This window comes from Siphateles boraxobius, unplaced genomic scaffold, assembly GCF_051911475.1.
Source record: "Siphateles boraxobius isolate OS27281-9 unplaced genomic scaffold, OSU_SipBor_1 8, whole genome shotgun sequence".
NCBI classification, from domain to species: Eukaryota; Metazoa; Chordata; class Actinopteri; order Cypriniformes; family Leuciscidae; genus Siphateles; species Siphateles boraxobius.
In genome coordinates, this window is record NW_027509208.1 from 7,183,693 (window position 1) to 7,211,588 (window position 27,896).

Here is a 27,896-nt window from a genome sequence, read left to right on the forward strand (position 1 = left end):
TGTGTTAGATCGCATCCCCCTCCTATACCAAGGTACAGCTGATTTCTCGTGAACTAACAGACCTCGTAAGCCCAGCCCCTCTCGCGTACAGTTCGCCAGGTCGTCATGGAGACGGTGTGAGAGCGAGGCCACTGGTGGAGCTCGAAGCCCTTTCCTACTGTTGGGAGGAGGTACTCCGATCTGGCCCCGCTGGCTGGCTGCTTTCAACCTTATCCGTAGACGGATGTTCAGATCGTAAAGGGCCGTCAGAATCTCACAATATATTCCATACCATCATATACCGCGTTTACAGTAGCCCTGGGATTTCCATATATTAGACGCAGCTCCATGGTGACCCGATACTGGTTTTAAAGAGGAGGGCATTCACTGGTAAGATCTGTTTTTGGTGTGTTTTTTTTTTGCGCTGTGAAGGTTAGTTAGCTGAGCTAACACGGTTAGCCACTCGGAGTCTTTAGGGTCTGAATCACTATTTAGCGTAAAAGCTAACATATATCGATAGGCAAATGGTTCAGTCTGTGTACTTAAATATAGAAATAGTAGGTCGGCAAGTTATTGATTGATAGGACTTTAATATTCACATGGGGAGCTATTCCAGCCATTTAATTTAGCTCGCTAGTGAATCCTAATCCAATCAAAAGCACTGTTCCGATCACAGCGAAAGATCGTTTTCGTTAAAGATGATGACGTGTATTTGTTGTTTAAGTTAATCGCACTGTCCGTGTGTCATTATCTTGCGAGTTTCAATTGGGAATGTGGCTGTTAATTAGTGCCATAACGCGATTATTAAAGTCGCCAGTCCGGCGATGCGGACAAAGCCTGTTGTTAGCCATAGGCTGCCATTTTACTTTACTAGACTGTTAAATATCTATTGTATGTGTATTATTAAACGGCTGTTTTTGTTTTCGATACATTGACAAGTATATTCATCAATGTGTTACAGTATTATTTCGGTCAGCAACGGACCTCGAATATCGTTGTAGTCTTTTGTGCTTGCATCAACCGGTTTCTTGCGTCGTGTGAATATTCATGGAGTTTGTCAATATATAAATATAATATACATCCTGTTTTTTCTACCCGCTGCAAACACGACTTGTCGAAACATTGGACTCCTACACGCGCACGCGCACATGCTCAAAGTGTTGTGCCGTAAACAGTGTTCTCACTTCGCATAACAGGAGGACTTGTGTTCGAAAAGTTAGAAACAACCTCAAAGTTTCTTATTTTATGAAACTTAATCGCGAACATTAATAGTTATTCATATTTTTTGTTTATAGGTTTTCACAGTATTTGGAGAGCAGGGCGCGATCTGTTCTCTTTGTTGTAACGTTACTTGTTCTGCTCTCGGAACAGTTGCACGTGTCGGCGCGTGTGACTTTAAGCCCGCACACATGCTGGGGCTTATTTCTGTTTTACATAGAGACAACTAGTTACCATGTCCCTGTGCGCTTTTTTTTCTCTCTCCAAATACCTGGTCTTTTATTTAATTTTTTAATGAAGGTGTGCTGCTAGTTTGTCCAGTGAGGAGATATAGTAGTGTAAACCAGATTAGTGTCATCTACCAACGACTAATTGCTTTGTAATTGTGTAGAATCTCTAATTTTCTGCCAGCATGCATTGGTTGTTGCTTTGTTTTTACACTACTTGTAACCCAACTACAACTTTACTGTGCTTTTTGCAGTAGCATGTCTTGACTTAAATGTGAAGCTGCATGTTGAAACTTGATCAAGATGTTGTTTCAATATGATATCATGTGGACAAATGTAATTGTTGCTTTGAGAAACCTCTCTGCACAAACTCTTGTTGGATCCCTATGGATGACCACCTCTTCCTCATCGCCTTTCATATGCAAAGGCATAAATAAAGGAACTGTGTGAGCCATAATATACTAAACAAAAGGCCTTTTCTGTACTGTCATGCAGCCTGGACTCTTCTTGCCAGATTAAATCTCAATATTCCCAGCTATGTGTTTCTGTCTTTCTCCCTTCTGTCTCCTATATTGTACTAAACTCCCTGGAAGGGCTCTGTATTTGGATATTTCTTGCTCAAACCCTTTTATGTTTGAACCTGAAGGCAGCTCTGGTATGATGAAGCAGGAACTGTGGTGCCACATTATTTTTTGGCATCTGGCTGGATTTGTTGTTTGCTTCAAAGGAAAGTGATTAGTAGTGTGATAGGATTATGGCTTTCTAATGTGGTTAAACTTGTTTTGAAATGCTTACAAAAAAACATTTAAACATCATATAAAATAGATATTTTAAACTTTAAAGGATAGCTCCTGTTCCTCACGCTGTTCCAAACCCATAAGATGTTTTTTGTTCTCCTCAAACACACAAATTAAGATATTTTTATTAAAACCTGAGGGATTTCAGTTCCTTAATTAAAAGTCAATACCACTAAAACATTGATACTTCAAAATGTCCATAAATGGGTTCTAAAACAATTCCATATAAATCAAGCAGTTTATCCCAAGTTTAATCTAAATCCATCGATTTGTCATATTTTATGTGCTTTATCTGGTTATGTGTTTTGATTAATGTTTATATGTGAATAAAAATCTAAATTAAGTCTGTTCGTACCTAACTTAGATTAAACTTGATTCATACGGATCTTTTTTATCAACTTTTTGATGCATCTACGTTGTGATGTAATGGACTTTCAATGGAGGAACAGAAAGCTCTCAAGTTGAATATGAATAAAAGTCTTATGGGTTTGGAATGAATTTTCATTTTTGGGTGAACTTACCCTTTAAATCCACTTCAGGGTAGGGATGCACCGAATGGTCGGCAACTGAAAGTATTTGGCCGAAAATAGCAAAAAAATCACTTTCGGTGTTCGGCCGAATAAGTAAAAAGACCGAATAAATTTGACCGAACAAAGACGTTTTTGATGACGCGATCAAATAGTAACCAGCATAGAGTGAGAGGCGCGCGCTTTATAAATGCAGCAAACATGCCCCCTTTGAGCAGATAACAAAAGAGAAGCTCATCTGATGCATCTGTGGCAGACGTTATACACTTACCTGCTGCACTAAAACGTCTTTTAACCCTCTGTAGTTGACAAACGCGCCGGCGCGTTTTGCTGGATTTTTTTCACATAGCAGCAAAATAGACTTAAATACTCCGTCATTTATGGTCATACAAACTTAAGAAATATGAAAAATAAACTGTTAAATGTCTACTTGTGTCCACCTACAATCGAAACAAAACTGTGCTTTTGTAAAATAAAGAAAATAAACAGGGTGTGCTTTCTGCCTCTGTCTCCGTTAACTTTTTTTCTGGAGCACGTCTCTAAACTTAAAAAAAACTCAGCGAATACTAGGCACACAGGCAAAGGCAATATATCTTTATAATCATTTAACTGTCTACTTTTAAATGATCTAATTCAAAACAGAAACAAATATTCTCTGTTTATGTAATCTATATGAAAAGAGTGAATGTCAGTCGTTCTCATGGCAACTCCTTATCTGCTAATCGCCACGTAGAGCGCACGGTATATTGAAACCCAAATGATCTGAGGCAATCCATGCAAACCTGTCAACGCCCACGATAAAGTGTATTTAAACCGCAACAATAGGCTTATGTCTAGGACAGTTAATCATTTGTGGTGGGTTCATCCACATTTTTTTGCACTTTTCAATGCACTTTTTTAGTTACATTCTTTCAGCAGTCAGTTATAGGCCTAACATAGGCTATTCAAGAAGGGGGGCTTCAAAGATGGCCAAATAACAATTATATTATTTATTTTAAGTTATATTGTGCTTTGTTTAAATAATATCTGCTGGAATGTTAAAAAAAATTCAGTGTTAAATTGTATTTTTTCAATTTGATTTTTTTCTCTGAAAAGCAAGACAAAATTTTAAAAAAGCATATTTTTACTATTTAGTGCAATGGTGAAAAAATTGGCAAAATAAATGCAACAAATGTGAAACCGCGTTTGGTATTCGGTCTTCGGCCAAGCGTTTCATTATTATTCGGCTTCGGCCAAGAATTTTCATTTCGGTGCATCCCTGCTTCAGAGTTTTTCGCTGCAATGTGTTACAGTATTATTTCAGTCAGCAACGGTCCTCGAATACCATTGTAGTCTTTTGTGCTTGCATCAACCGGTTTCTTGCGTTGTGTCAATATCTAGAGAGTTACAATCCATCAGTCAATCCATTTTTCTCTGCATTTTGTACAAGCTTGGTTCTTCAGCAGCTTGTGATACGATCATTTATCAGTATTTTACAATATTTTCAAGCAGTCGTTGTTGGATATTTGTGTTATTACGATATTACGCTTACTCGGGATGCCATCCGTACAACACCTTAGTCACTTTTACTGAATCCAGGCTGATTTGCTGCTTTCCCACTCTGGGATCCTGTTGGCACTGAGCATTTTGTTGCAGAATGTTCTATTGCATCAGTCTGTTTGGTACACGAGACAGCAGGCGAGCTCTTCTCTGCCAGTGGGATGTGCGTCACACTCCTTGTGCTCCTTGGACACCCTAGTGCTTCTCCGGAGCTATGAGGAGAAAGGTGTGGCGGCGGCGGCAGATTGGCTGGAGCTGCACCTTCAGCATCATGTTTTTTTCTCAGACTCGAGCACCCCATGTTTTTTAACTTAATCTTCCTTCTGCACACACATGTATCTTCTTTTGGAGGAATGCTGACAAATGGCTTGTGCTTACTTGGCAGCACCTGCTCATTTGTGTGATGGCCGTGCTCTTGTTTTTTCCCTACGTGCATATTTGCTAATATGCTTAATGTGTAAAATAAACAACATGGATTTCCTGGAGTATCTTTTCTGTATTTTGTTGATTTAAAATGTTATAGCTTAACCTTATTCAAAGCAAATCGTGACATTTAAAATACTTGTATCGTGTTATAAGATTTTGGTCAGATTGCCCACCCCTACATGCGAGTGTGGTAAAGTACTCATAAAGGGTTTGTTGCTACTGCTTCTGTTTTGCATTTAATACACTAACTACTGAGCTCCCTGTAGTAATACGTGTGTGTTTGTGTCTTCAGGTTCAGCCGGAGAGGACTCTTGCTGCACAAGCAGTGCTGAAAGATGTGCAATGGAATGGTAGCGTGTGAGACGAGAGCCTCGCTCGCTCACGGGGTGGCCGCCAAATCCCTGCTGCTCCTTCTCCTCGGCATGTTCCCCACAGGCCAAGCTTCAGGTACGATTATTCACAAAAACCTCCTCCAAACTCCTACACCTCGAGCTTCCACTGCTGTCCGCTCTCACACTCTTTAAACATTAAATATTTAAGATGCTGACAGCTGCCTCATTGATTTATTTCGTAGGAAGTAATATGTCCTTAGATTATGAAATATGTAAAGTAACTTGTGGGAATGGAGGTTTTTCAATGCATTATATTGAATTTCGGTTTCTGGATAATTCTGAGTCACAAATATGGTATACAGTGGGGCGGTTTTGTCTGTTGGCATCCATGATTCTTGACGTCAAAGACAAAGGCTTTTGTTCTTTTGTTTTAATCGCTGTCAGTGCTTTGATAACAGAAATAACCGTTGGATTTAAGCTACCGGATGGAATAAAATGAGCATCATTTCTTTGTTTTCAGTCGAGCGTCTGTATGTGTTTGTGGGGGCTGGGCACACACTCACTCTCTTTCTTTCTCTCCACTGAGGGTGTGTGTATGTCTGTTGTCCCTGTCCCCGAGAGTCTCATCCAGAGTCTCCCTCACTATATCATGTTCAACATGGCAGATTTGGCCTGAGAACTAAGACAGATGTCCATGTTGACATGCAGTCGATGTATTGTTATAAAGTCTGAGGTTTGTATCTGTGACCGTAGTCACTTGGGCCCTTGTGTGTGTTTTTATAAAGCCTAAGTTATTCTTTAACTCAAAAACCAAGGTTTTTGAGTTTTTTTAACTCAAAGACCATAGAACCAGGTCCCTTTTGAAGTTCGCAGCCGCTTTTGCTCATATTTACCAAGGGTGCCAATATTTGTGGAGGGCACTGTATAAGTATTAACCCAATCCACCTGAATCATTATTTGAGATCAAAACCGCTCTGTTAATAATTGTAACTGAAGCGTTGTTTGGAAAACTAGTCCAGTCTGAATAGCCTTTAACTCTTTTTCCAAAACCACACGGCATCTGCACTATTTCCCCTTAACAACACGTGAACGCGGCTCAATGAGCAAATGAGTGTCTCTTGACTTATGTAATATGTGAGTCATTGAGAGCGTTGCATTTGGAGATGGAGAGATTGAGGGATGGTGGGATTGGGCTGGACCGCTGATCCCATGTGGCCACATTCCCATACTGATTCAGCACCACAAAGTCGAGTCAGGGAAAAAAGTGTCCCAAGTGATCCCAAGTAATATATGTGTGTGTGTGTGTGTGTGTGTTTGTGTATGCATGGATATGTGTATGGCTGCTCACACGTGCTTGGCATGAATCTAGTACATCGGCTGAAAGCTACGTGTTCAGCCTTCCCACAGACCGAGCAGCGGACAGAAGGGATGATTTTTCAAGGTCATCCGATGAAAGTCTGTTGATGATATTGTGCCATAGTTTTTCCATTAATCCACCCAAATATCCATTTTTGTTCGGTTCATCTCTTCAGTGTTCTTAAAGGTGAAGTGTGTAATTTCAGTAAAAAAAATGTTGAAAAGAAATTGTAAATAAAACTAATTATTTAAATGGGATCTATTATGCAAAATTCACTTTTACAATGTTTTTAACATAATTTTTTTGTGTACACAATCACCATACTGTGGTAAAAATCCATCCACTCGGTTTATTTTCCCCATAAATCAGAAAAGTTGTCTCAAAATGATTTTTTCAGGAATGCATCCATTGTGATGTCGCGACGGAATCGGCCCTATTAGCATAGCTCCTCCCCTGAGTGAGCTGTACACAGTCCGCCATGTTTATCTTCTGCTAAAGCATTTAACTGCAGCATTCAAGTAAGCTATTAAAGCTACAAAAGTTATTCAGTCATTTTGTTGACATTATTCGTTTTTGCTTTTTGTTGTTGTTTGATTCACATTAACAGCATAGACAGCAGCAGATACTGTATATTAGGCTGCTGCCGCTTTAATGCACGTCTTTCATAATATAGACATGCAATTTCTTTCCCAGCTGTTTACAATCACAGACATAACCAACTGTGTTTATGTAAACTTTGTGTGTATTTGACAGTTTAAGCGCAACAGGATGCAAAAGAGAACTTAGTTTAGTGCTCACGTGACACACGGCATTTGACAGCGGGCTTTCTGTGCTTGTGCTTTGGGTGTGTGCGCTCAGAAAACCGCATATCAGAAGATTAAACTGGCATGGCTTTAAAAAAACGCATGCAAATAATGATGATGAAGAACTGCAGAGTCATGTGAACGTAACCACAATAAAGATAATAATAATAAAAAAAGATGTTTTGTTTGTTGTTGGCTGAGTATCAGAGGCATGAGTTGTAAAGGCTCCGCGCTCTTCTGGAAAGGGGGGTGAGGAGCAGCAGCTCATTTGCATTTAAAAATACACTAACGAAAACCTCATGTTTTTGCTTCAACCCAAAAAAGGACATTTACAGGTTGGTAAAATAAATGATCCATGGGGTAAATTGAGCTGAGACTTCACAGACTCATTCTGCGAAAACCTGAGACTTAGAGTACATCTTGTAAAAATGGACATAATAGGTAAAGTCTTTAAGTCTTAATGGGTGTAAATGCATGAAATCGACCCCTTACGGGAAGTCCTAGACCTTGGGTCTGTATTGGTCTGTTGTAGAACATGCTGAAGGAAGCATGGCCTAAGAATTAGGCTTCTGAGTGATGAAAGAGAAACCTGAATAGGATGTGCATATCCCCACAGGTCTGCTTATACTTTTGGCCATGTAGCTTGATTGGCAGGTCATCAATGTCAATGTTAAGACTAGGGATGTGCGAGACTATCCGACTAATCGATTAAACGATACTGCTGCTGCCAGTCGACTTGGAAATACTAGGCCTAGTCGTCATTTAAAAAAAAAATTCTTATGTTTTGCTTTATATTTTTTACAAAAGCTACGTTTAATTTACTGTAATGTTAATTTTACATTTTAAGAGTAATAAATTATTTTTATTAACGAAAACCAAAATAATTTAATTTAACCTCAGATTTTGCATGCATTGGTTTTTGGTGTCACTCACAGTGGGTTCAAAGAAACATCCACTCGAAGATGAGCTAGTTGAGGGAGTATTTTGAAAGCCTACACAAAACTTTTCCATTTTCTTCTATGTCATGTCAAACTAGTGTATAGCAATAAATCTTGCTTATTCATAGATTTCATGTGACGTCACACAGTGGAGCGGCCGCCATTTGTAGGACCGAATTGCAACATGCCGTTGATCTGCTGTGCTGTAAACTGTGATAACAGCAAATCACAAAGAAATGTTGAGAAATTAACGTTGACCTGGAAATTTAAATAAAAGTAAAATTAGCAAATTACAGGTCAGCTAGCTAAATTAAAACATGTAGTTTACAATTGGAACACGTATAACCTTATTCTAGACACTATCTACATTTACATTATACCCTTAGTTATACGTTTGGCTGAATTTTGTTGTTGTTCTGCTTCAGTATGCTAAACTACTGCTCACTGTTTCTGCCTTAATACATTGTTTAAATTAATAGATTATTAGCTAACTGCATGATTTGTATACATTTCTGAAATGCATAACTCGGACACTCTAAATTGTAATGTAGACACATGCATTTTCTGTAAAGCTGCTTTGAAATATTGTGAAAAGCGCTATACATAATATACAAATAAATGAGAATTGAAAATAAAGGTGTCCAAACGTCACTGATAATACAAGAGATGTGCTTTACCGACATTATTAGCAATTCAGTTCAGCGATGCTTTTATGTTCAGCGATTACTGGTGTAACGTTAATATCGCTTGATTAACAGAGTGCTAATTACCCTTCCTGTTATCAAGAACATTTTCTTCATTAGGTGCATTTAATACAATGATAAATCATAAATCAGATGTACCGTACAATAACATTACGATGTCCAGCAATTGATTTAAGTAGTACATTGGGTTTATTTGTCGTTTAATGACATTCGACATTCGCCTATTTTACATATGTACCTTAATGGTCCAGTGGCAGAACTTTTGCCAAGCATGTCAGAGGTTCTGGGTTCTAATCCGCCCTCGTATAGTTTTTTTATTAAAACCCCCTTATTAAAATCAATTATGTTTATCAGTGGTTGTATATCAGTCAGGGACACATTTGTGTGCATTTTATTTTGTGATTTCACCGGAAAGAATAGAGTCTCCGAAATGGATTAAAGCGCGCGTCCGTGTGAAGACTGTGCGGTGTGTGTGAGTCCCGAGAGAACACTGTATCTGCACCACTGATCAGAGTCAACGAGCACTTTGATCACTTAATTTCAAAAACAACACAGTTTGCGTGCTAGATCATCTCTTATTTAACTAACGAACGAAATGAATGCTCTGCAAGTTAACTGGAGATGTTTTATTTATTTGTATTGGTACATCCGTGCCGCGAGATGTTTCAAAAGTGATGGGGACATGTCCCACCAGTAAATTACGCCCCTGCCTTGAGCGCTTCGCCGGTGTATGGAGAGGGATTGTGGACGAGGTAGATGTAAATGTCAGCAAACGTAAAATCTGGCAAGTTTTTACTAGACTTTAGTGGAGTCAGCAGTTCGTTTAACAGTAAATACGGATCTATACCTAAATTATCTATTTTATTTAAATACCGTTGCTTTTCATCTGTGCTATTTAAATGTGCGACATCTTTCCTATCACCAGGGAGAGGTTACGCAATTTAACGCAAAGGTCCTAAAGATGGCGGCCACAACAAAAAAGTCACGTGACTGAAACCCATGAATTACCTTGATAGACTACCCGTTATGAGGGACAATACGATATGAAAATTTATTAAAGGACAAACATTATGAATGAAACTTACTTGACACTTGAACAGTTGCCACTATATCAGCATACTAACAAAGAAAATACGGTTAAATAATGTAGCTGTCAGTACACGTCAAGTTTTTCTTCTGATTTTGCAGCCCGTCGTGTACAAATACTTTTCATACACAAGAAGTGTGTTCATACCCGGACAAGCAAGTGGTTGCCGTGGTAACAAACAACAATACCTTAACGGGCTGTCTTGTGTGGACTAACTTTTTATTTGGGGAAATCTGTTTATAATAGTTTATTAGCTTTGAACTTATTGGCCATGTGCTGCCTATTGATTCAGGTGATTTGAATAAATATGTCAATAATGGATAACGTTATGCAAGGCAATCATATCGTGCATATCTGACCTATTTTTAGTGGCATTTAGGATGGGATTTGACTGTTCATAGATTAAGTAGTATATTTTAAATGGATCGCATATACAGACTGCCTCCAGGGGGTTATCAACTAGTTGGTTGCAAAATTTCCTTTTAAACGTTAATGAAACTAGTAATTGCGCACATCCCTAGTCAAGACAGGACCTGCAAAACCACAGTTTGTGCATTACAAAGTTACAACGAACTACTTGAAATATTCACTGAACAATGTCATTTCAAGGTACCGAGATAATGATCTACAAAGTTTAGATACAAGTAGAAACAAGCAGGGACCAGATCCTACTTTATGAAATTATGTTGTTTGAAACAATTCTTTTTAAAAGGCTTGACTGCATCGTTTCAATCACATGTGTGTCTCACAGAAACAAACAAGAGGAAGTAGCACAGGAAGGCAAAAAAAAAACCTTGCTGTTCTCAGGGGCTGATCTTAGGGTTTCTGGAGCTTGACTTAGCCCACACTATTTCAGAGTGTGAGAATGAAAAGCAGCTCCCTAAAGGCACACAGCTGAAGTCACTCTGTTTTTAGCATAGGCACATTGTGAACTACAGGAATTTCCCATGTTACTCACTTCTTACTCTAATTTGTCACTGTAACACTTCCATATGTTAGCAAGTGTTACTCCTCACCTCAGCAAAGACTGTTTTCAAACTATTACGACCTGAAAGGAATTGGATGAGGTGCTGGCATCGTGAGCTAGCATACATAAACCTGACGATTACACCTCAGCTATTGTGAATAATCAAAAAGCAGAATCAATTTGTAAAAATTAGAATCAAATAGAATTTGCAACAAATTGTTTAATGTTGATTGATTCTTTTTCAGGTACTTTCATGCACATGCTAAAACCGTTATAGGTATCACTTGACATGAGGTTTGGGGCTGGTAAGATTGTTTTTAATGTTTTTGCATGGTCACATAGGCTCCATTTATTTAATAAAAAACACTAGTACAGTTAAATATTATTACAATTTAAAAACATTTAAATTTTTAATGTTTAATTCTATTTTCATATATTTTATAATGTAATTTATTCTTTTGATGGCAAAGCTGAATTTTCAGCAGCCATTACTCCAGTCTTCCGTGTCACATGATCCTTCAATAATCATCATGAAATTATCAATGATGTGCTGCTTAGTAATTTTTTTGTAAACCGATACATTATAAATGTCTTTTTCACTTTTGATCAATTTAACAGATCCTTGTTAAATAAAAGGGTTATTTATTTCCAAAAATAAAATGCAGAGGCAGCATTCTTATGCTTCAGGATGTGGTTTGTGGGTTTGAAAAATGTTTGCACATGTTTTTGTTTTTTTTAACCCTCATTACCCGACGGTAAATTTCCCAATAAAAGTGATTTGTTTGATTGAGGCACATTACTTGAAAATAAAACGAGAACTGTGATTATACACTTCACGTTCCCCAAGTATCGATTACTTTGTAGTGCTACTTTAAAAGAGTTAAAAGGCTGACCTGATTATTCTTCTTTGGAAAATCTGTGTGAAACAGTAAATGTCTGCTTTCCCGCTCCAGCTAAGTTTTATTTTTTTCCTCTCAAAGCTTACTTGGCTTTCTACAGTACAAATATGTTGCTAGTAGCACAGGTTTAGCAGATGTTGTGCAGTCCCTCAATTTCATTTCAAATGTTTTAGACGATGTTTGTGTGGCAAATCATTTGAGTTAGGAATGATATGAATCATAGGGCTTGTGTTTATTGTGGAAAAATAGCAGTTTTGTACCTTCAGTTCAGTGCGTGTCATTGAAGCGCACAAGACTGTAGGATTCCCCATTTGTCATTTCATAATTCAGAAGGCTGCCTGCAAGGCAAGCGCCTCTCTTGTGGCCGTGTGTGCTCTCGATGAACACCTATAGTGTGGACTAGAGATGGGCTCGAGTACAGCGACGATCGATCATGAAAAAGAAAAACGAAAACTTTTTCTTGATCGTTATGAGAACACTATTGTAATAGACTATGTTTTTTGTGCTTTAGTTCCCATGTTTCAGCATTGTTATGTGAAGAGCACATCCACAATGGGAGTTAGGTTGTGTTCACACTTGTAGTTTGGTCTGGACCAAAAAACCATTTAGTCCACAGAAGTCAAACGTACAGAATATAGCTATTTATCTAGACCAACAACTTTTTGACATGACCTGCAAATTACTTTATTGCTAAACTATCACCTTCGCTTGTAAACAACCGAACAAAGTGCCGCGGCAGGAACGTTAACTTTTTTTGTTGCAAAACATACAGAGATTACATGTTTATGATATACAACTTTGCATACTATATACAAAAGGAACGTTAACTTGTGCTCGTGAGAGAGTCATTCTCCACTATGATTGGCCGAGAAGATGTAACGTGAGATGAGATGGAAGACATACGTAACGCCACGTTCACATTCTCCTCACGATCATGATGGTAGACGTTGAATCCAGCTAGACCAATATTTCTAGAAACTCTATGATTACAACATCCATCATTTGAGGTGTCACACAATTCTGAAATTATCGTACATTGTGGGATTTTTTTCATTATTGATCGTACATCGTACAGAGATCAAAAGCCTACATATGATGCTATTTTGACCAGCTGAGAACCCGTGAAGAGCTTCTTAAAGGCGCTCTAAGAGATGTCGGGTGACGTTCCTTCTTGTTGACGTTTAAAGTATCGGCAAACAAAATGGAGTCTAGCTAGACCCTCCCGCCTCCTCATCCGCGCACTAACCCCCCAAATCCTTCTTGTCGGTTATTGTCTAGAACAGTTTGTCGTGTTTCGTGGTGCGGGTTAGCCCAGTTTGTTTTTGTTCCCGTTTGTGGAGCCTGGGGTGTCTGCAGAGAACGCGTTTTTTTTAAAGTGTGTTTTTTTTACAGGGGACAGCCATCTAGCGGATAGTGAGGAGATGTTTGCTGTATGTGACAAAAAATGTTTTGGCCTAAAAAACGTGTGAAATCGCTTAGAGCACCTTTAAATGTTTAGAAGTGTCAAAACAGTTGCAGAAATCCCTCCACAAACGCAGATCTGCTGCGAGGAGACGTGGTTCTGACGCCTGTACCGAACCTATTCTGTCCTTTTAGGGGTCGTATCTTATGACATCATGTCCTGTTTTTGGTTAGTTTACACGTCTTTAGTCCGTGTTGCGTCATATGTCAGTCGAACCAATCAGTCGAGTTCGTTTGGAAGCGGATCGAGACCCATCTTTTCAGCGGCCTCGATCGGGTTGTTTGGTTCGAACCAGGGTTCGGATGGCAGCGTTTACACTTATTCAAATGAACCGCACTAACAGAGCAATAGGGTTTGTTTTAATCCAACCAAACATGCCAAGTGTGAACACACCCTTAGACAAGCATTCAGAAAAGCACGCAAGTTCGCTGGTGCATTCGTGTCCTTTTGTGTAGATGTAAGTTGTAATATTATTGATTCGAATTGATTATTGATTCGAATATGCACAGGCTGTCTGCAATCACTTGATAAAGTAGAGATAAAAAATACAGTATAGTGCAAGATTTGTGTCGCCAATCTATACATTACATTATAATGAGAACACTAGTGTTGTGAATTCTCTGTGCTTTAGTTGCCGTGTTTCAGCACGTTACGGGAAGAGTGCATCCACAATGGGTGTTACACATTCTGAATAGCACGGTCAAGTTCATGTGTGCATCCTCGTCCTTTTGTGCAGATGTAAGTTGTAATATTACTTTTATGTTGTATATATCTTAATAATCTCATACAAGATGGGTTTGGTTCAGTTTATTATCCACCCACGCCCTTATCAAACACTATGACATGACTTTGACCATGAGTTTAAAGGTTGATGTCTGGTTTATATGTGTAGAAGGGATAATATGAAACTATTTATGTGAAATTGCGAATCTAAAAATAACATTTACTCTTTTGCTGATCTATTCGCTCACATGTTCGCTTGTTTGTAGCTTTGTAACTAGCAGTCAATATTTCAAATATTCATTACACATCAGGGAAATCATGCACTTTTATAAAAAAAACATTTTCATCCTGTCTCTTTTAATGATAATATTCTAGCGGCACTGGCTCATAGTGATTCAATTATTACAGAACCCACATCTTACCTTATATAGCCAGATGAGACAGAGTTACTGATTCACAGAAAGTCATGAGGAAGTAAAAATGTAAGCGACTAAAAGACAGACTGTTCCTCATATGACGATTAGCCTAGATTTCTTTGTATAGACGTTTAAATAGTTGCATAAATGTGGAGTTTACACTTTGTTGCTTCATTTCCTTCATTTCAAACCTGTATGTCTACTTCTGTGGAAAATAATGGAGAAATTCTGTAGAATCCACTAGGTGCTGCTTTTCATGTAATTACAATGAACAGGGACAGACGCTTTCAAGCTTTAATAAAGATCAGAAAGCATCATAAAAGTGCTCCATACAACTCGTACACTTGTATCCACCTTACTTTTCAACGTGGAAGAAAGCTATTTCCTGTGAATGTGTGAGACTTCTGATTTATTAGTCGCTATCGGTAAATAACTAGAAGAAGTCCAGCACTGAAACTAACAGCATAACTCTAGATGAGAAACAGACCCGATTAAAGTTGTTTTTCACTGAAAATCTGGGAATCGGATGTCTGATTCATTAACAAATCATTCTTTTGAGTTGTAATCTTTTCAGTGAATTGGTCGATCTGGTACATTTTGTGAATAAGACATCAAAACATGAGGTAAACTTTCCATTCAAGACTTTTTCAATTACATTTTTGACCAGCGTCAATTATTTAAAGGTTGCTGTTAAAGTTGCTGTAAGATTGCTGTGACTAGTGTTTTGTATCTGTTGCGTGTGGAACCGATCCCTTGGTGGTTTAGCTCGTGATGTGACTGGCGTGTGATTAAAAAAGTGAAACTATTTGCATAAATCCATCTGAGAAAACAACACTCCACCCTTTTTTACTTAGCATTGCCAAAAAAATGTTTTTATCCCTGCCTTGCTTCAAAACAACTAACAGCACCATCTGTCTTTGTGGACAGTGTTTGATAGCCACTCACTATTGACCCTCAAAGTCGTCTAGTCACGTTTAAACAGATGCCCTTTTGCACTCAAGTTCCTAATAGCCATTAGCCAGCACAATTGATGTCAGCACCTCTGAGCACAGCTGCTGGCCCAGGATCCAGGCGGCTGAATGGCAGCAGCTTTTGCTCCGACCGTTTGCGTCCACCACAGAGGCTCCAATCTGTCATTAGCTGTGGGCCGAGTGCATTCCTGGAGTGGGTGAGCCAAGGCACAGCAGATCTCGAACACAAGAGCACTGTCTAGAGCCAGCCGCTGATAGCAGACACAGCAGGGCCACCGGGTGTCCCCTCTCGCTCTCTATTTTTTTTCCTTTTTGTCCCTCTCTATACACAGAAGAGGAGTTACTTGTGCCTCACAGCTGTCCGAATAGAATCAGGAGGGTGCAAACCCCCATCTGCCACTTTTAACTGTGACAAAGAGGAACAATAGAGTCTTCCTCTGTGTCTTCTGTCAGATTGTCTCTCGGTTTTCCCTCCTAGTCGATTTGGTTTGTGAGGACAAAGCTGCTTAAATCAGTCAGCCGCCGACCTCGGGGTGTAAATGGGCATGATAAAGAACACGTGGAGCTTTGGTGAATGCTTTTGTTCGGTGTCTCAGAAGACAGGCATCATTTAAGGCCCTTTTGTTGTCCACGTGTCCCAAATAAAAAGATTTTTTAAATGCATTGGTTTCAATTTTGTGCTGTTATTTGCTTATTTATTTTCTTGAAGGATTTTTTTATTTTCTTTTCTTTTTTAATGGCCAATAATCAATATTATCAGTTATTTTGGCAAGATATATTCAGTACCGTATAAGTTATGGGCCAATATTAGAATTTTTTTTTAGATTTCCTTTGCTATCATCTAACGCTCACTTAAAGTTAATCTTTAAAATGCTAATAATTGTATAACACTGTTAAATGTAATATTTAGTCAACATCAAAATGAAATATCCATTTTTCATACGGTATATTATGTTGTGATGCCTAAATTGACTTGTAGCAATTAAAATTATTGATTTGTTTTATATTTATTTAATGGTATCAAATTTTAATATCCATCTATTGCTTAACATGAAAATAATTATAGGCCTTTTACTATTCATAAATTAGATAATTATTATTATTATAAATTTGTATTAATGTGTTGGTCTATGCTACACTGTCTCTGCATGTGAATAAAAAAAAGTCAAATTTGAAAATGCTCAGCAGTGTTTAAATTATGGTGGTGAAAGATGTTTTTTTGATATTTTGGTCGATGTTTGTGTGTTGAGTCAAAAAATATTATTGAATCTGTGGATTCAGGTATTAGAGGCTCGAAAAGTTATGGTTTCATTCTGGATGGATCAGTGTTTAATCCAGGGAGAGTCATCTGGATGTCTTGTCAGGGCTCGTTTTGTTTCTGTTTCTACTGTCTTTTTTTCTGTGTTATTAGACATGTGCATGTGGAAACTCATTCCTCTCTCCTCTATCCCTGCAGGAATAACACCCCTTTCACTGAAACTCTTTCCTAACATCCCTTCCTGCTCGGGCGTGAGAGTCTGTGGGTGCGCTTTATCTCTCGCAGTCAGCTGTGTGCTGTTTCCCTTTAACCCTTTGAGCCTGCTCTAAACACATGTGGGAACACTAAACTCAGACATATACTACCACACATATCAACTCGTTATCCCTCTCGCCTGCAATAGGAGTCATGTCGTCCCAACCGTGTTGTGTACACAGAAACATGAGACTTGAGTATCTTGCGGCCTCCTCTCTCGTGCAGCGCTTTCTTACAAGAAGGAAAGAAACCACATACTGTTATTAGCCCTTTGAGAGCCATTCAAGACATGTTTTGTCACGGGTGGGTCTCATATCTCAGCAGCTGTGGTGTGCTTGTTTCGTCAACAACGTCAAACTTGCAATGCTTTAAACACGTTGGCCCACAGCATTGGATATATCAGGAGGTTTGTAAAGCAAGCTTGGGTGATAACTGTATTAAGAGTTCAATGAACAAACATGTATTATGAATGAATCACCATGTGAGGTTAGAGCAGGGCATTATGGTGGTAGAAATGTGTCAAGCTGGTATAGATTCTGCTATACCTTTTCAATACTGTTTAAGATATTTAAAAAATAAATCATACTTTTGAACAATAGTGTATTTTTCCAACCTGTGTTTATTAGCTATGATAATGTGAGCGATTCTATTTTGCGGCGTGAATATGGTGGAAACATTTAGCTTAAATTAGATTTTTATTTCTATTTATCAATTTATTTGTGCATGTGTTTTAAATTTAGTATAGTTTTAGTATTTTAGGGCTGGCAAAGTTAATGTGCTAACAAGTATAATTTAAAAATAGTCTAGTTTTATTTCTATCTATTGACATTTTCAAGCTTAATGCATTCATATTGCTGTAATTGGAAGATTTCACGTTTTATAATGTACTGTGTATCATTTAGTTTGGTGCCATGGAAATTTATTTTAGTGTAGTTTTACACAGGTATGATCGTTTTTATTTATTCTAATTTCAGTTAACAAAAATGAACTCAGTAAAAACTTGACTATTACATAAATTGAAACTGTTTATGTACTGACATCAGACTTCTTATTCAATCTCAAATGAGATTAGGTCATTTTAATTTGTCTAATATTTTAAGTCACCAGAGAGTCAAAAAATAGACATTACCTCATGGTTATGAAAAAAAAGGTGGGCAGCATTTCCAGTGAAAAAAAGTCATGATATACTGTTGTTGTGATTCTAACATGAACTATCTCGTGATTTAAAGATTACCTTACCATACCAGCCATCCCTTAGTTAGGTTTATGTCTGTGGGAGATCCTCCCTCTTTAGTTTCTACAAATTCCATAAATGGACAGAGGAACAAATCCCCCTTCTACCATTTACTGACAATTTGCTTACAATCTCAGGGATTTGAATTAGGAGAGATGAGGGGGAAACAATAGAGATTGAAAAACACATCGGTTCATGTCATAAGGAGATCTCCAACATAAACATATTTACCAGGGAGTTTATTTTTTATTTTTTTTGGAGACAGCAGGGTCTAATCCATGCCTGGACTGCTGGGTTTAGGTCTCACTGAGCAGCTGTGCACTGCAGTGGTCAGTAATGTGATCCGCTTTTTAGACCACAACCATTTCTAATGAAGGATAATTAGAATTTCATTCTGCTGTTAATCCCTTGGGTTTTTTTCTTTCTTCTGGGTGCTGCATCATGGACAGATGGAGGGTAAAGTCCGTTCAGGACCATGTGTTTGACATTTAGTTTCATTGTTGGGATCTCAATCCAAATGCTAAACTTCTCATTCTCTAAATGAGGTGTATTTTATTCAGATTATTGGTGTTTAGTAGTAGAGGAGGTCAAGGATCCAGTTAGAGTGCATTAGGAAAGTTTTTGTGGTAAATTTGATCTGCTGTTCTAGGTAGACTAAATTAACCAGGTTTCTTATGAAACTTCTGCCAGCCAAACAGGTTAATTGGGATTTCAGTTGGAACATTAGTACATATTTCTGGACGATGTTTTCAAACACATAACCCATCCCATATGGTACTCCTAAGATAGGTATCTCTATTGTCAGATCAGATTGTTTAGATTGTGAAGGCCCAGTCCAACTTGTCATAGCAGGTCTGGGCAGCCGTCATTTAATGTTCTTCCGCAAATCTGAGATTCTTTTCACATTTTCCCTTGATTACATTACAATGATGATCAACGGTGATTCATGAACTAACAATGAAATGACAACAATGAAGACAAATTCTATTTTGAAGATCCAGTTTTAATTACAATACATTTACATTTAGCTTTTATCCAAAGCGACTTACAATTGCTATATTGCAGAGGTCGCACGGCTCTGGAGCAACTAGGGGTAAAGTGTCTTGCTCAGGGACACATTGTTGTTTCACAGTGGATTCGAACCCGGGTCTCTCACACCAAAGGCATGTGTCTTATCCACTGCGCCATCACAAATTCTATTTTGAAGATCCAGTTTTAATCAAACCAAAGGCAAAACAATGTAGCCGAGGTTTGCAATGTATTAATGTGAGCTATATTTGGTCAAATTTGGTTATTTTGTGATATATGAAGTCTCATTCTCTTCCTTTTGAAACAGGTTTATTTGTGGAATAAAAGGATACGTCAAGGATACGCCTTTTGAGTACAATTATTTCACCATAGCCAAGGGGTAAAATGCTTTGTTGTGGTTCTGGTTCAATAAGTAGTTACATTTAATAATAATATTAATCAGAATAAAATGTTGTGTGGCAAGTCCACTCGGAATCAGAACTTTCCATTTTAAAAAGGGCATTAAAATACTGATCGCTGACTCCAACAAAAAAAACAATTGCTTACAGATGTTGCACGTTTCAGATAATGGATTGTGAAGCTTTGCATCTGTAGTTCATATCCTGAAAGAGTTTGAGCTGTATGTCTGAATTCTGAGTCCATAATCGGCTGATCGCAGCTTAAGAGTATGTTAAAAGCTCAGATTAGGGAACACTGTGATCGAGGTGGTCTCTCCAAACAGACCCTGTTTGTTTGAGTTGTTTTCTTTCTTTCTGCTGGATAAATGTAATGAGGGAATAGACATGTTTACGTGTTTCAAATGATCTATTGTGGGAATAAAGCTCCGGCTCAGAGGCTCAGGAAATGTTTTTTTTTATTTATTTATTTTTTTGCTCGTGTGAGAAAGACGAAGAAAATGAAAGGGAAAGAGATGCCACTGGCTTTACTCCATTATGCCCGAGGGCAGAAATGTAGTATTCTGTTATGCTTTTCAAAGCTGGACATTTTGTGTGTAATATGGGTGAAGTTTTTGTTAAATTGAGGATGTAATACCAGACAGTCAGAAATATGAGAATAAGATCTACTTGTGTCCCCTTTTTCTTTGACACGTTATGAATTTTAGGGTTAGTGCAAATCAATTTTAGGTCACTTTTAGACCAGAACATTTGGTGTGAGCCTGAGTCTGTGTGATGTTAGTTCCCAAGTATAAGGAAGTGACAGAAATGATCAACCATGAAAACAGTAATTTATTACTTTTTTTTCTTCTTCTTCAGAACATTTCGAAGCAGCCTTAACGTGCAGTCGCAATTAACGTTGCTCTGCAAAATGTCATTTCAATTGGAATCTGTGTGATCGGGAGTTTCATGTGAAGTTGAAAGTTCCCTGTGCAGATTTCACTTGAAGTTGGTCACGAAATTGTTGTCATTGTTAGTCTTTTATCGTTTGTTGTCCTATATTTACAGTCAATTGGCTTTTATCATTATTAAATAACTGTAGTTTATGTAGTCTGTACTGCAGTCTTTGAAGGACACTATAACAGGAACAGGCCCCATGAGAAATTTGAACTGGTTGGCATATTTATTTTTTTATTTAAAAAAAAAAAATTGTTTAGTTGAATGGGTTTTTATGCTAACCTCTGCTCTTTCTGCCCATGTAGGTTGTCCCAGACCCTCAGTTGTGCCTCATGGCAGTGGGAACCTGACGGAAACAAACCGCGGCTCCTTCCCTGTTGGCACACTATTGCAGTACAGCTGCGATCCGGGATACACGCTGGATGGCTACAGCATTATCACTTGCACCGTCTCAGGCCACTGGTCTTCTGACCTGCCTCGCTGTGTCAAAAATGATGGTATGTTCAATTTAAACATCTCTTTAGCATTTAATTCCACAAGGGCTAATGCTGTGTTCACATTATGTTGGATTTACGAATTTCTGAGTAGAAAAACAGTTCTACGTCAAACTTCTAAATTAATATGAAAGCTCTGGTTCCTTTCCTTCGCACTAACTGTCAAACTTTTTTTCCAATAGTTTGTCAACCACCGAGTGAGCCGGAGAATGGAGGTTATAACTGCCACCCCACGCCGTGCCACAGACTGACCCAGGGTACCGTGATTGAGTACTTCTGTGATGAGGGTTACATTCTAAAAGGAGGGTACCAGTTCCGAACCTGTGACAATGGAGAGTGGAAATCGTCCTTGCAGATCAGCTGTCACCCTGTGCAAGGTATGTCACACAGCAGCTGGAGCTTGTTCCACAAGCTCGGCCATTTGAAAAGTCTGCCATCATATGGGAAGTTTTCCTCCTGCTTGGCAAATGTTTAGAATCATTCATCATCAGAGAATCATTTTAAATATATTCAATTATAATAATGTAGATAGCAGTTCAAGCTGTTCAAGTGAGTTTAGTACAGTATTGGAGGTTTTAGGTCCCAGAAAGCATAATTTAAACACCTATACTTTTTTTGTTAGACAATCAACATTGTTTTGGATATTAATTTACAGGATGCAAGTTAAAATTTTAGGGAGCTCTAATATTTGAGATGAAATTTGTCATTTGTCACGTGTGGCTTGATTTGTGTTTTAGTTTTTTTGTTTTTTTTCTCACAATTTGATTACTGGTTATCATTTAAATTTGAATGTTTGTTTTTGTGATTAGCTTTATTGAAGGCATCCCTGATGGGGAAAAAAAACTAAAACAGCTGAAAGTGGTTTGCTGTTTTTTTCTGTTTGGCCAGCTGGTTTCCCAGCACAAACTGCTGAAATCACCCCAAATCACCCTCTAAAACCTTCAAAACAGGCCAGGTTAAACGGTTTAGCCAGGATGGTTGACCCGCTAATCAACTTAGACTTGTTTAAATTGGCTTTTCAACTATATCTGGTTATAAAACTATAATCTATATATAACTTTGTTTTTGGCTTTACGCACTGCAGTGAATCAAACAAAGTGTTTCTCTTCCAGGGGAGGAGCAGCACTCTACGCTGCCGATGCCGGCTCTGTCTATCGTGGCCTCCACTGCCAGTTCTGTGGCCCTCATCCTGCTGCTGGTGGTGCTGTTTGTTTTGCTTCAGCCCAAACTCAAGTCCTTCCACCACAGCCGGTGAGCCCCTGTCTCCCTCTTTAGGCGGGAATACACCGTTCGATTTTAATCCGATTTTGAGACGAATTCTGACTCGTGCGACTCTTTTTCGGGTCGGGATGATTTTCAGCTTTGACGTGTGTCGTTTGTCATGCACTGTACAGAGAGAAACGACAGACAGGCAATCGGATGGATTTCTGACATGTCCGAAATTTTGGTCGCTTCTCGTGAGGTTATCGCACTGTTGAAGCAGAGCTACGAACCAATTGCCTTAAACTCAGTGTTTTTCCCTCACTGCGCCTGCGCGAAAACAAAAGTTTAACCATTTCATCTTTAATGCAGAAAAAAAAAAAGAAAAGAGGGAGATCTTTAAGATCTGTAGCTATCAAACTAGCTACAAATTACTGTTGCTTACCTACAGTTCGTGTTGCAAAATGGATAAACCATATTACCCACGTCTTCCAAGCCACCTGCGATGTAGGCCTAGCTACCGTGCCTCTTTTATTACATTTACATTTATTCATTTAGCTGACGCTTTTATCCAAAGCGACTTACAATTGCTATATTTCAGAGGTCGCACGCCTCTGGAGCAACTAGGGGTTAAGTGTCTTGCTCAGGGACCGTTGGTGTCTCACAGTGGATTCGAACCCGGGTCTCTCACACCAGAGGCATGTGTCTTATCCACTGCGCCATCACCACCCTGAACAAATTTTATTAATTTGTAAAACAATGCTCATGTTAAACAAGCTGTTTTTCATTTTCATTGATGACTGATTAGTCCAGTGTTCGGACATATTATAGACTGTTAATAATTTTAATTATAGGTCTATAATTCATTGTAATCGACCTTAATGTTTTTAGACAATTTTTCAATTAGGGGGAGTAAGCTTCTATCTAATCTTCGCAGCATGTCAGTTATGCGGTGATGCGCTATGAAATGATTGCGCGGCAAATAATTATAATAGCCTATCAATTTATTAATGAAAGTAGGCCTTCCATAATAATAATAATAATAATACAATAATACTTAGGCCTATAATAATTGAATACATGGAAATGTTAAATACTCTTGATATTGATAGCTGATGCTTGTTTTGGCAATATCTCTGGATACACGATATCATGGTCTATTGGCGCAACCCGGCACAGGGGTTTATTGCGCATTTTTCACACGTATAGTGTGAGCAGTCAAGTCGCAGCTTGACGTTCGGAACGTATAGTGTGAGCACATAAAACGCAATCTTTGGCTTTACATCGCATGCGATCTACTCATTCAGTGCGAGTAGGGAACCTTGCTGAAATCGCAGTGTATGCCCGCCTTTACTGAGCACATCTTTTTCAATGACTATTGTTTTATTCACACAAAGAATAAGATTACATTGAGTTCTTATGTAAATCTAAAAACGTGAGGATTAAAACTGTCATAACCTAAATTATGACTCTTTTTTTGTTATAAAAACAAATTTTTGTTTATTCCTTTCATAGCTAATTTTTTTGTAACATTATAAATGTCTTTAGTCCCTGCATTTAGTGCATCCTTGCTGAATAAAAGTTCTACTACATTTGACACCTAGCAGTAGCAAGTGTCCAAAACATTTTTTTCTTAATTTTGAACTATTTTAAACAATATCTTATTTTTTAGCATTTTAAACTATTTGCTTAAAGTGTGCTCTATTTCATTCATATAAATGCAGTAGGTTTGATATTTTATTATAGTACATTTTTAAATGTTATTTTATTATAGTACATTTTTAAATGTTATTTTTGTACTTTGGGTACTTTTTCAGTCATTTTTGGTACCACTTAATGCATTGAGAACATAAAAAAACCCCGCTTCTTGCATATGTACTAATTTTAGTAGCATGCAGAGTTTAAGTCAATCCTAATTCCAACTGTTTGACATAAACAAATATGGCACCTCCCCTACTGCGCTGTTGTTCCAATAATCTGCTGTTGCGTAATCAGCCCACTGCGATGTAAGCCACAGGTCAGGATTTGACACTGTTTAAGCCTTACTTTTCATTCCCATATCTCTCCTTCACTCTTTTAAAGCAGCCGGGAGCAGGGTGTGTCAGGACAGCCTACCTCCATCATGGTGGAGGGCGTTCAGGTCTCGCTGCCCTCCTACGAAGAGGCCGTGTACGGCACAGGCGGCACTTCAGTGCCACCTCCTGAGTCCCGGGTTCAGATCGTGCTGTCGGAGGGCCCGCAGGTGGAGGGTTTGAACGAACCTCTAGAACAGGCTCAGACGAGTTACAGTTTCCCCTCCACCTCGACTGCTGCGCCCTTGTGTCACGCAGAGACTGTATTGGTTCACCAGATGCCCTCTTCCTCCTCTCCATCCTCCTCATCCTCTCGATCCTGGGCTGCTGAGCAGCCTGGTGCCGCTGCGCCTCTCCACCGCAGGCAGAGCAGCGAGAGCAGCGATCAGCACAGCTTGCTTTCAGTCACCTCTGCCGAAGACTATGGTGATGGTGAGTGAACTTGCAAATCTAGATGTAGAGGTGATGTGTGTGTGGTTTAATTTGAGTGGATACTCGACAAAATGTGCGTTCTGGCTTAATTTAGTGTTTTTCTGTTAAATTTCTGAAAGAAAAAAACATTTTACAATAGTAATATAATTAAACAATATTTTACAATCTGAAGTAGCCTGACCTTATAAAAATAATTTGATATTTTAAAATCCTTGTTTTTTGTTTTTGTTTTTTACAATATCATGCATTATTAACTTATTTAGTATTTACTAAACGACATTTCACTACCTGAACTAACATGGCTGTGTCATAAAACGGTTCAATTATTTGATATTTTGAGACTTAAAATGCATTACTTAATTTGTTTTTATAAAACTTTTTTTCTTTATTATGTCAGGAAAGTTGTATCACCAGAATTTTTGCCGTTATGCTCCCTCAAATGATTAAAGTGAATTTCATTCCTTATTCCAAAACACACTCATCATAGAAGAGGTTATTTTTGTGTGGATTGCACACAGTATTTTTGAATTAAAAAAATTAGCTACATGCCATTGACCTTTGTTTTGTTTTGTTTTTTGATTTTACAATACTCATTTTCATTTCTGTGCCTAACCTTATACCTTCTGCATGTCTTTTCTTCAGATATTCCATTGCTAAAGGAAGCCTGAGTCTGTGTGCAGCCCCCTCCCTCTCTCTGTCATCGCTGGCCAGCACTGTAACCCCTAAAGCTTCTCACCAAACACTTACCCCACACCTACTCTTCAGAACGCAGCAGTAAATAAGATCCATCAGCTGTCCCTCTGCCAACAAATCGCCCAGCCCTGGGGTCTGCAAGCTGCGTGGCCCCCATGGACTCTGGCAGCCCTCTTGACAGGAAGGACTTTTGACCGGACGACCCCTCAAAGGGATGTGCAAATGCTCGAGTTTAACACTTTTCTTGCAGGTGTGCTAATAATCAGTTGCACTCACTGACCGGCTTACCTCGTCATGACGAGGATTCACTAATTACAGATGAATGCATTAAGATTACGTTGTGGACCTCTGCTCCGTCAATGACTGTGACCTCTTGCGAAGGGGAGAGTACAGCAAGGATTTGCTAAGCCAGGCCCTTTTCTCTTTGATGCTGCATGTTCTGTGCAATTTCTATTCTCTGTTTCGTTCTACACGCTTACACACAGGAGCACGGCACAATCGAAGCATGACGCATAGCACCATCTCGACACATTCCCTTGTGCGAGACGCAGGGTTGAACTGATTTACATTGTACTGTATTCAAATACATGCTTGCCTTTTTATTTGTCAAAAAGTACCTGTGCTGTGCTCTGCGTGTGTTTGCGCTTGTGTGTGTGCGCTTGTGTGTGTGCGCTTGTGTGTGTGCGCTTGTGTGTGTGTGTGTGTGTGTGTGTGTGTGTGTGTGTGTGTGTGTGTGTGTGTGTGTGTGTGTGTGTGTGTGTGTCTGTGTGTGTGTGTGTGTGTTTCTGATGCCTGTGTGACTAGCTGTTGTCATTTGAAGAGGGCTGAAGTATTATCTAGGCTTCTTTTCCGCAAAATAGGAAACATTTTCAATACCTCCATTTTCTAATCGCGACGTTATTTAACTAGGATGGATGTTCCTTGTCTACATGTCTGTCTGTCCAAAGTGAGGGAGACATACTTTATCAGAGAAATAATTCAACTTTATTTCTTCCTTTTAAAAGCAAGTATAGCTCTCTCATGTTTATGTGTTGCACGCACAAGCAAAGAAAACTTTTTTTTTTAATCACTTGTAAGTTCTTTTTCCAAGAGGACTTTGTTGGGTGTGGACTAAGTTCATTGCTGGGCTGTACCTTATTTGCTTTGACTTAACCTAATAATATTTGGAATATAATTTAAGCAAATTTAATTCACTTTTAATTTGTTAAATGAAAATTAAGCTGCATATATTACATTTGAATGCTTTGCAAAGCTAACATCTTAAAGATGACTATCAAAGATAGAAGCACCTTCTAATATTAAGATGTTATTTGTTAAGAGAATTCATCAGATCTTAAATAGGTTGTGCATTGTTTTAATGCACTGTCTAGACTCAGCTCCAGAAAATGGCCTTGTTCTTCACTCATAATGTTCTTTTGGCAAATGGTCATTTGAAAAACCAATGAATGTTTTATTTGAATAGCTTTTCATTTTTTTCATCCTTGCTCAATGGACATTGCCACCTCATGTGTATATCCCCTGTGTGGTTCATGCGAGATCCTGATGTTTGTCACCATGCATCGTATATATATTTTGTGTGTGTGTCTGACTTTGGAGAGAGAGGGCAGTTTGTTTATCTGCACATCCTTAGTTTTGTGTTCCTGGCTTGTTTTTGTAAATCTATTTACTTTTTTTTTTTTCATGCAAACTGAAGGCAAAATATTACTGCTGCCTTAACTTGTACATTTTATGCATTTCTCACTTTGTAATCACATTTCTTTTGTCTCACTGGCTTTATGGTAATTTGTCTTCAGTTTCATTATGGCCTTATTTTTTTTTCTCTCTCTATGCATAAACATTGTCTTGTTGAATTTCAGACGTAGGGTTTTACTCCTTTGGAGGATGTGACGTAAGATTGTCCACCCAAACTTCCTCTAAGAACCTTTTTTTTTTCAGTGATTGTGAAATATGAACAAATGAGCATTTCTTTCTTCTTGTTTATCAGTTTCATTCAAAGGATTTTTTTAAGCTTAAAAAAGTAAGGACGCAATTAAAAAAAGGATGTCCAGGATGTGTGTGAGACACTGTTGTACGGTGTTTTTCTGCAAATGTAATTTAAGTTGACTCATCCACCCAGCTCCCCATCCCCATTACACTTTTTTTTTGTTTTCCTCTGTATATTGCTGTGGGTGTGAAGATAGTATTTTAATATTTGTATAAAGTTTAATTTAATTCTACAGTGTGTATATAACTATTTCTAATTAAAGCTTTCCTTTGAAGTGCACAATAAGTTTGGTGCTTTTTCATGTTTTTTTTCATGGTTCACTATGAATACTTTTAGGTATATTATATCTATATTGTCATATGACGAAGGATTCCATTGTTTCCAGGGTAAGTAATTCATGTTGTGCGTTACTGACATCTAGCGGTGGAGATTTGAAAGTAGTAATAGGAATTCATACTAAGATTCATTTCCGCGAATCGGTTCTTTTGACAATTCTTTCAAAGAACCGATTTAAAAGAATGATGCAGCTATTTACCGCATGA

The 27,896-nt window shown here is 38.3% G+C and overlaps 1 protein-coding gene across 2 annotated transcripts; it reads left to right on the top strand.

The window, feature by feature from the left end:
* The first annotated feature begins 34 nt into the window (after positions 1-34).
* susd6 (sushi domain containing 6) lies at positions 35-27,633 on the top strand. 2 transcript variants are annotated; one of them, XM_077220406.1, is made up of 7 exons: positions 35-369; positions 5,006-5,160; positions 20,785-20,976; positions 21,156-21,350; positions 22,086-22,224; positions 24,256-24,677; positions 25,320-27,633. In XM_077220406.1, the coding sequence occupies exons 2-7, from the start codon at positions 5,049-5,051 to the stop codon at positions 25,343-25,345; spliced, it is 1,086 nt and encodes a 361-aa protein (XP_077076521.1). In that variant the 5' UTR covers positions 35-369; positions 5,006-5,048; the 3' UTR covers positions 25,346-27,633. The 2 variants fall into 2 exon arrangements, with proteins under 2 accessions (XP_077076521.1, XP_077076522.1); XM_077220407.1 differs by having other exon boundaries at positions 51-369; positions 24,259-24,677.
* Positions 27,634-27,896: the final 263 nt, after the last annotated feature.

Excerpts from the sequence above, each read along its gene's own strand:
- susd6 (XM_077220406.1), top strand. The coding sequence starts at position 5,049 with ATGTGCAATGGAATGGTAGCGTGTGAGACGAGAGCCTCGCTCGCTCAC. Across the intron at positions 20,977-21,155 it reads TCGCTGTGTCAAAAATGATG|TTTGTCAACCACCGAGTGAG; the intron begins GTATGTTCAATT and ends TTTTTCCAATAG. Across the intron at positions 21,351-22,085 it reads CAGCTGTCACCCTGTGCAAG|GGGAGGAGCAGCACTCTACG; the intron begins GTATGTCACACA and ends TTTCTCTTCCAG.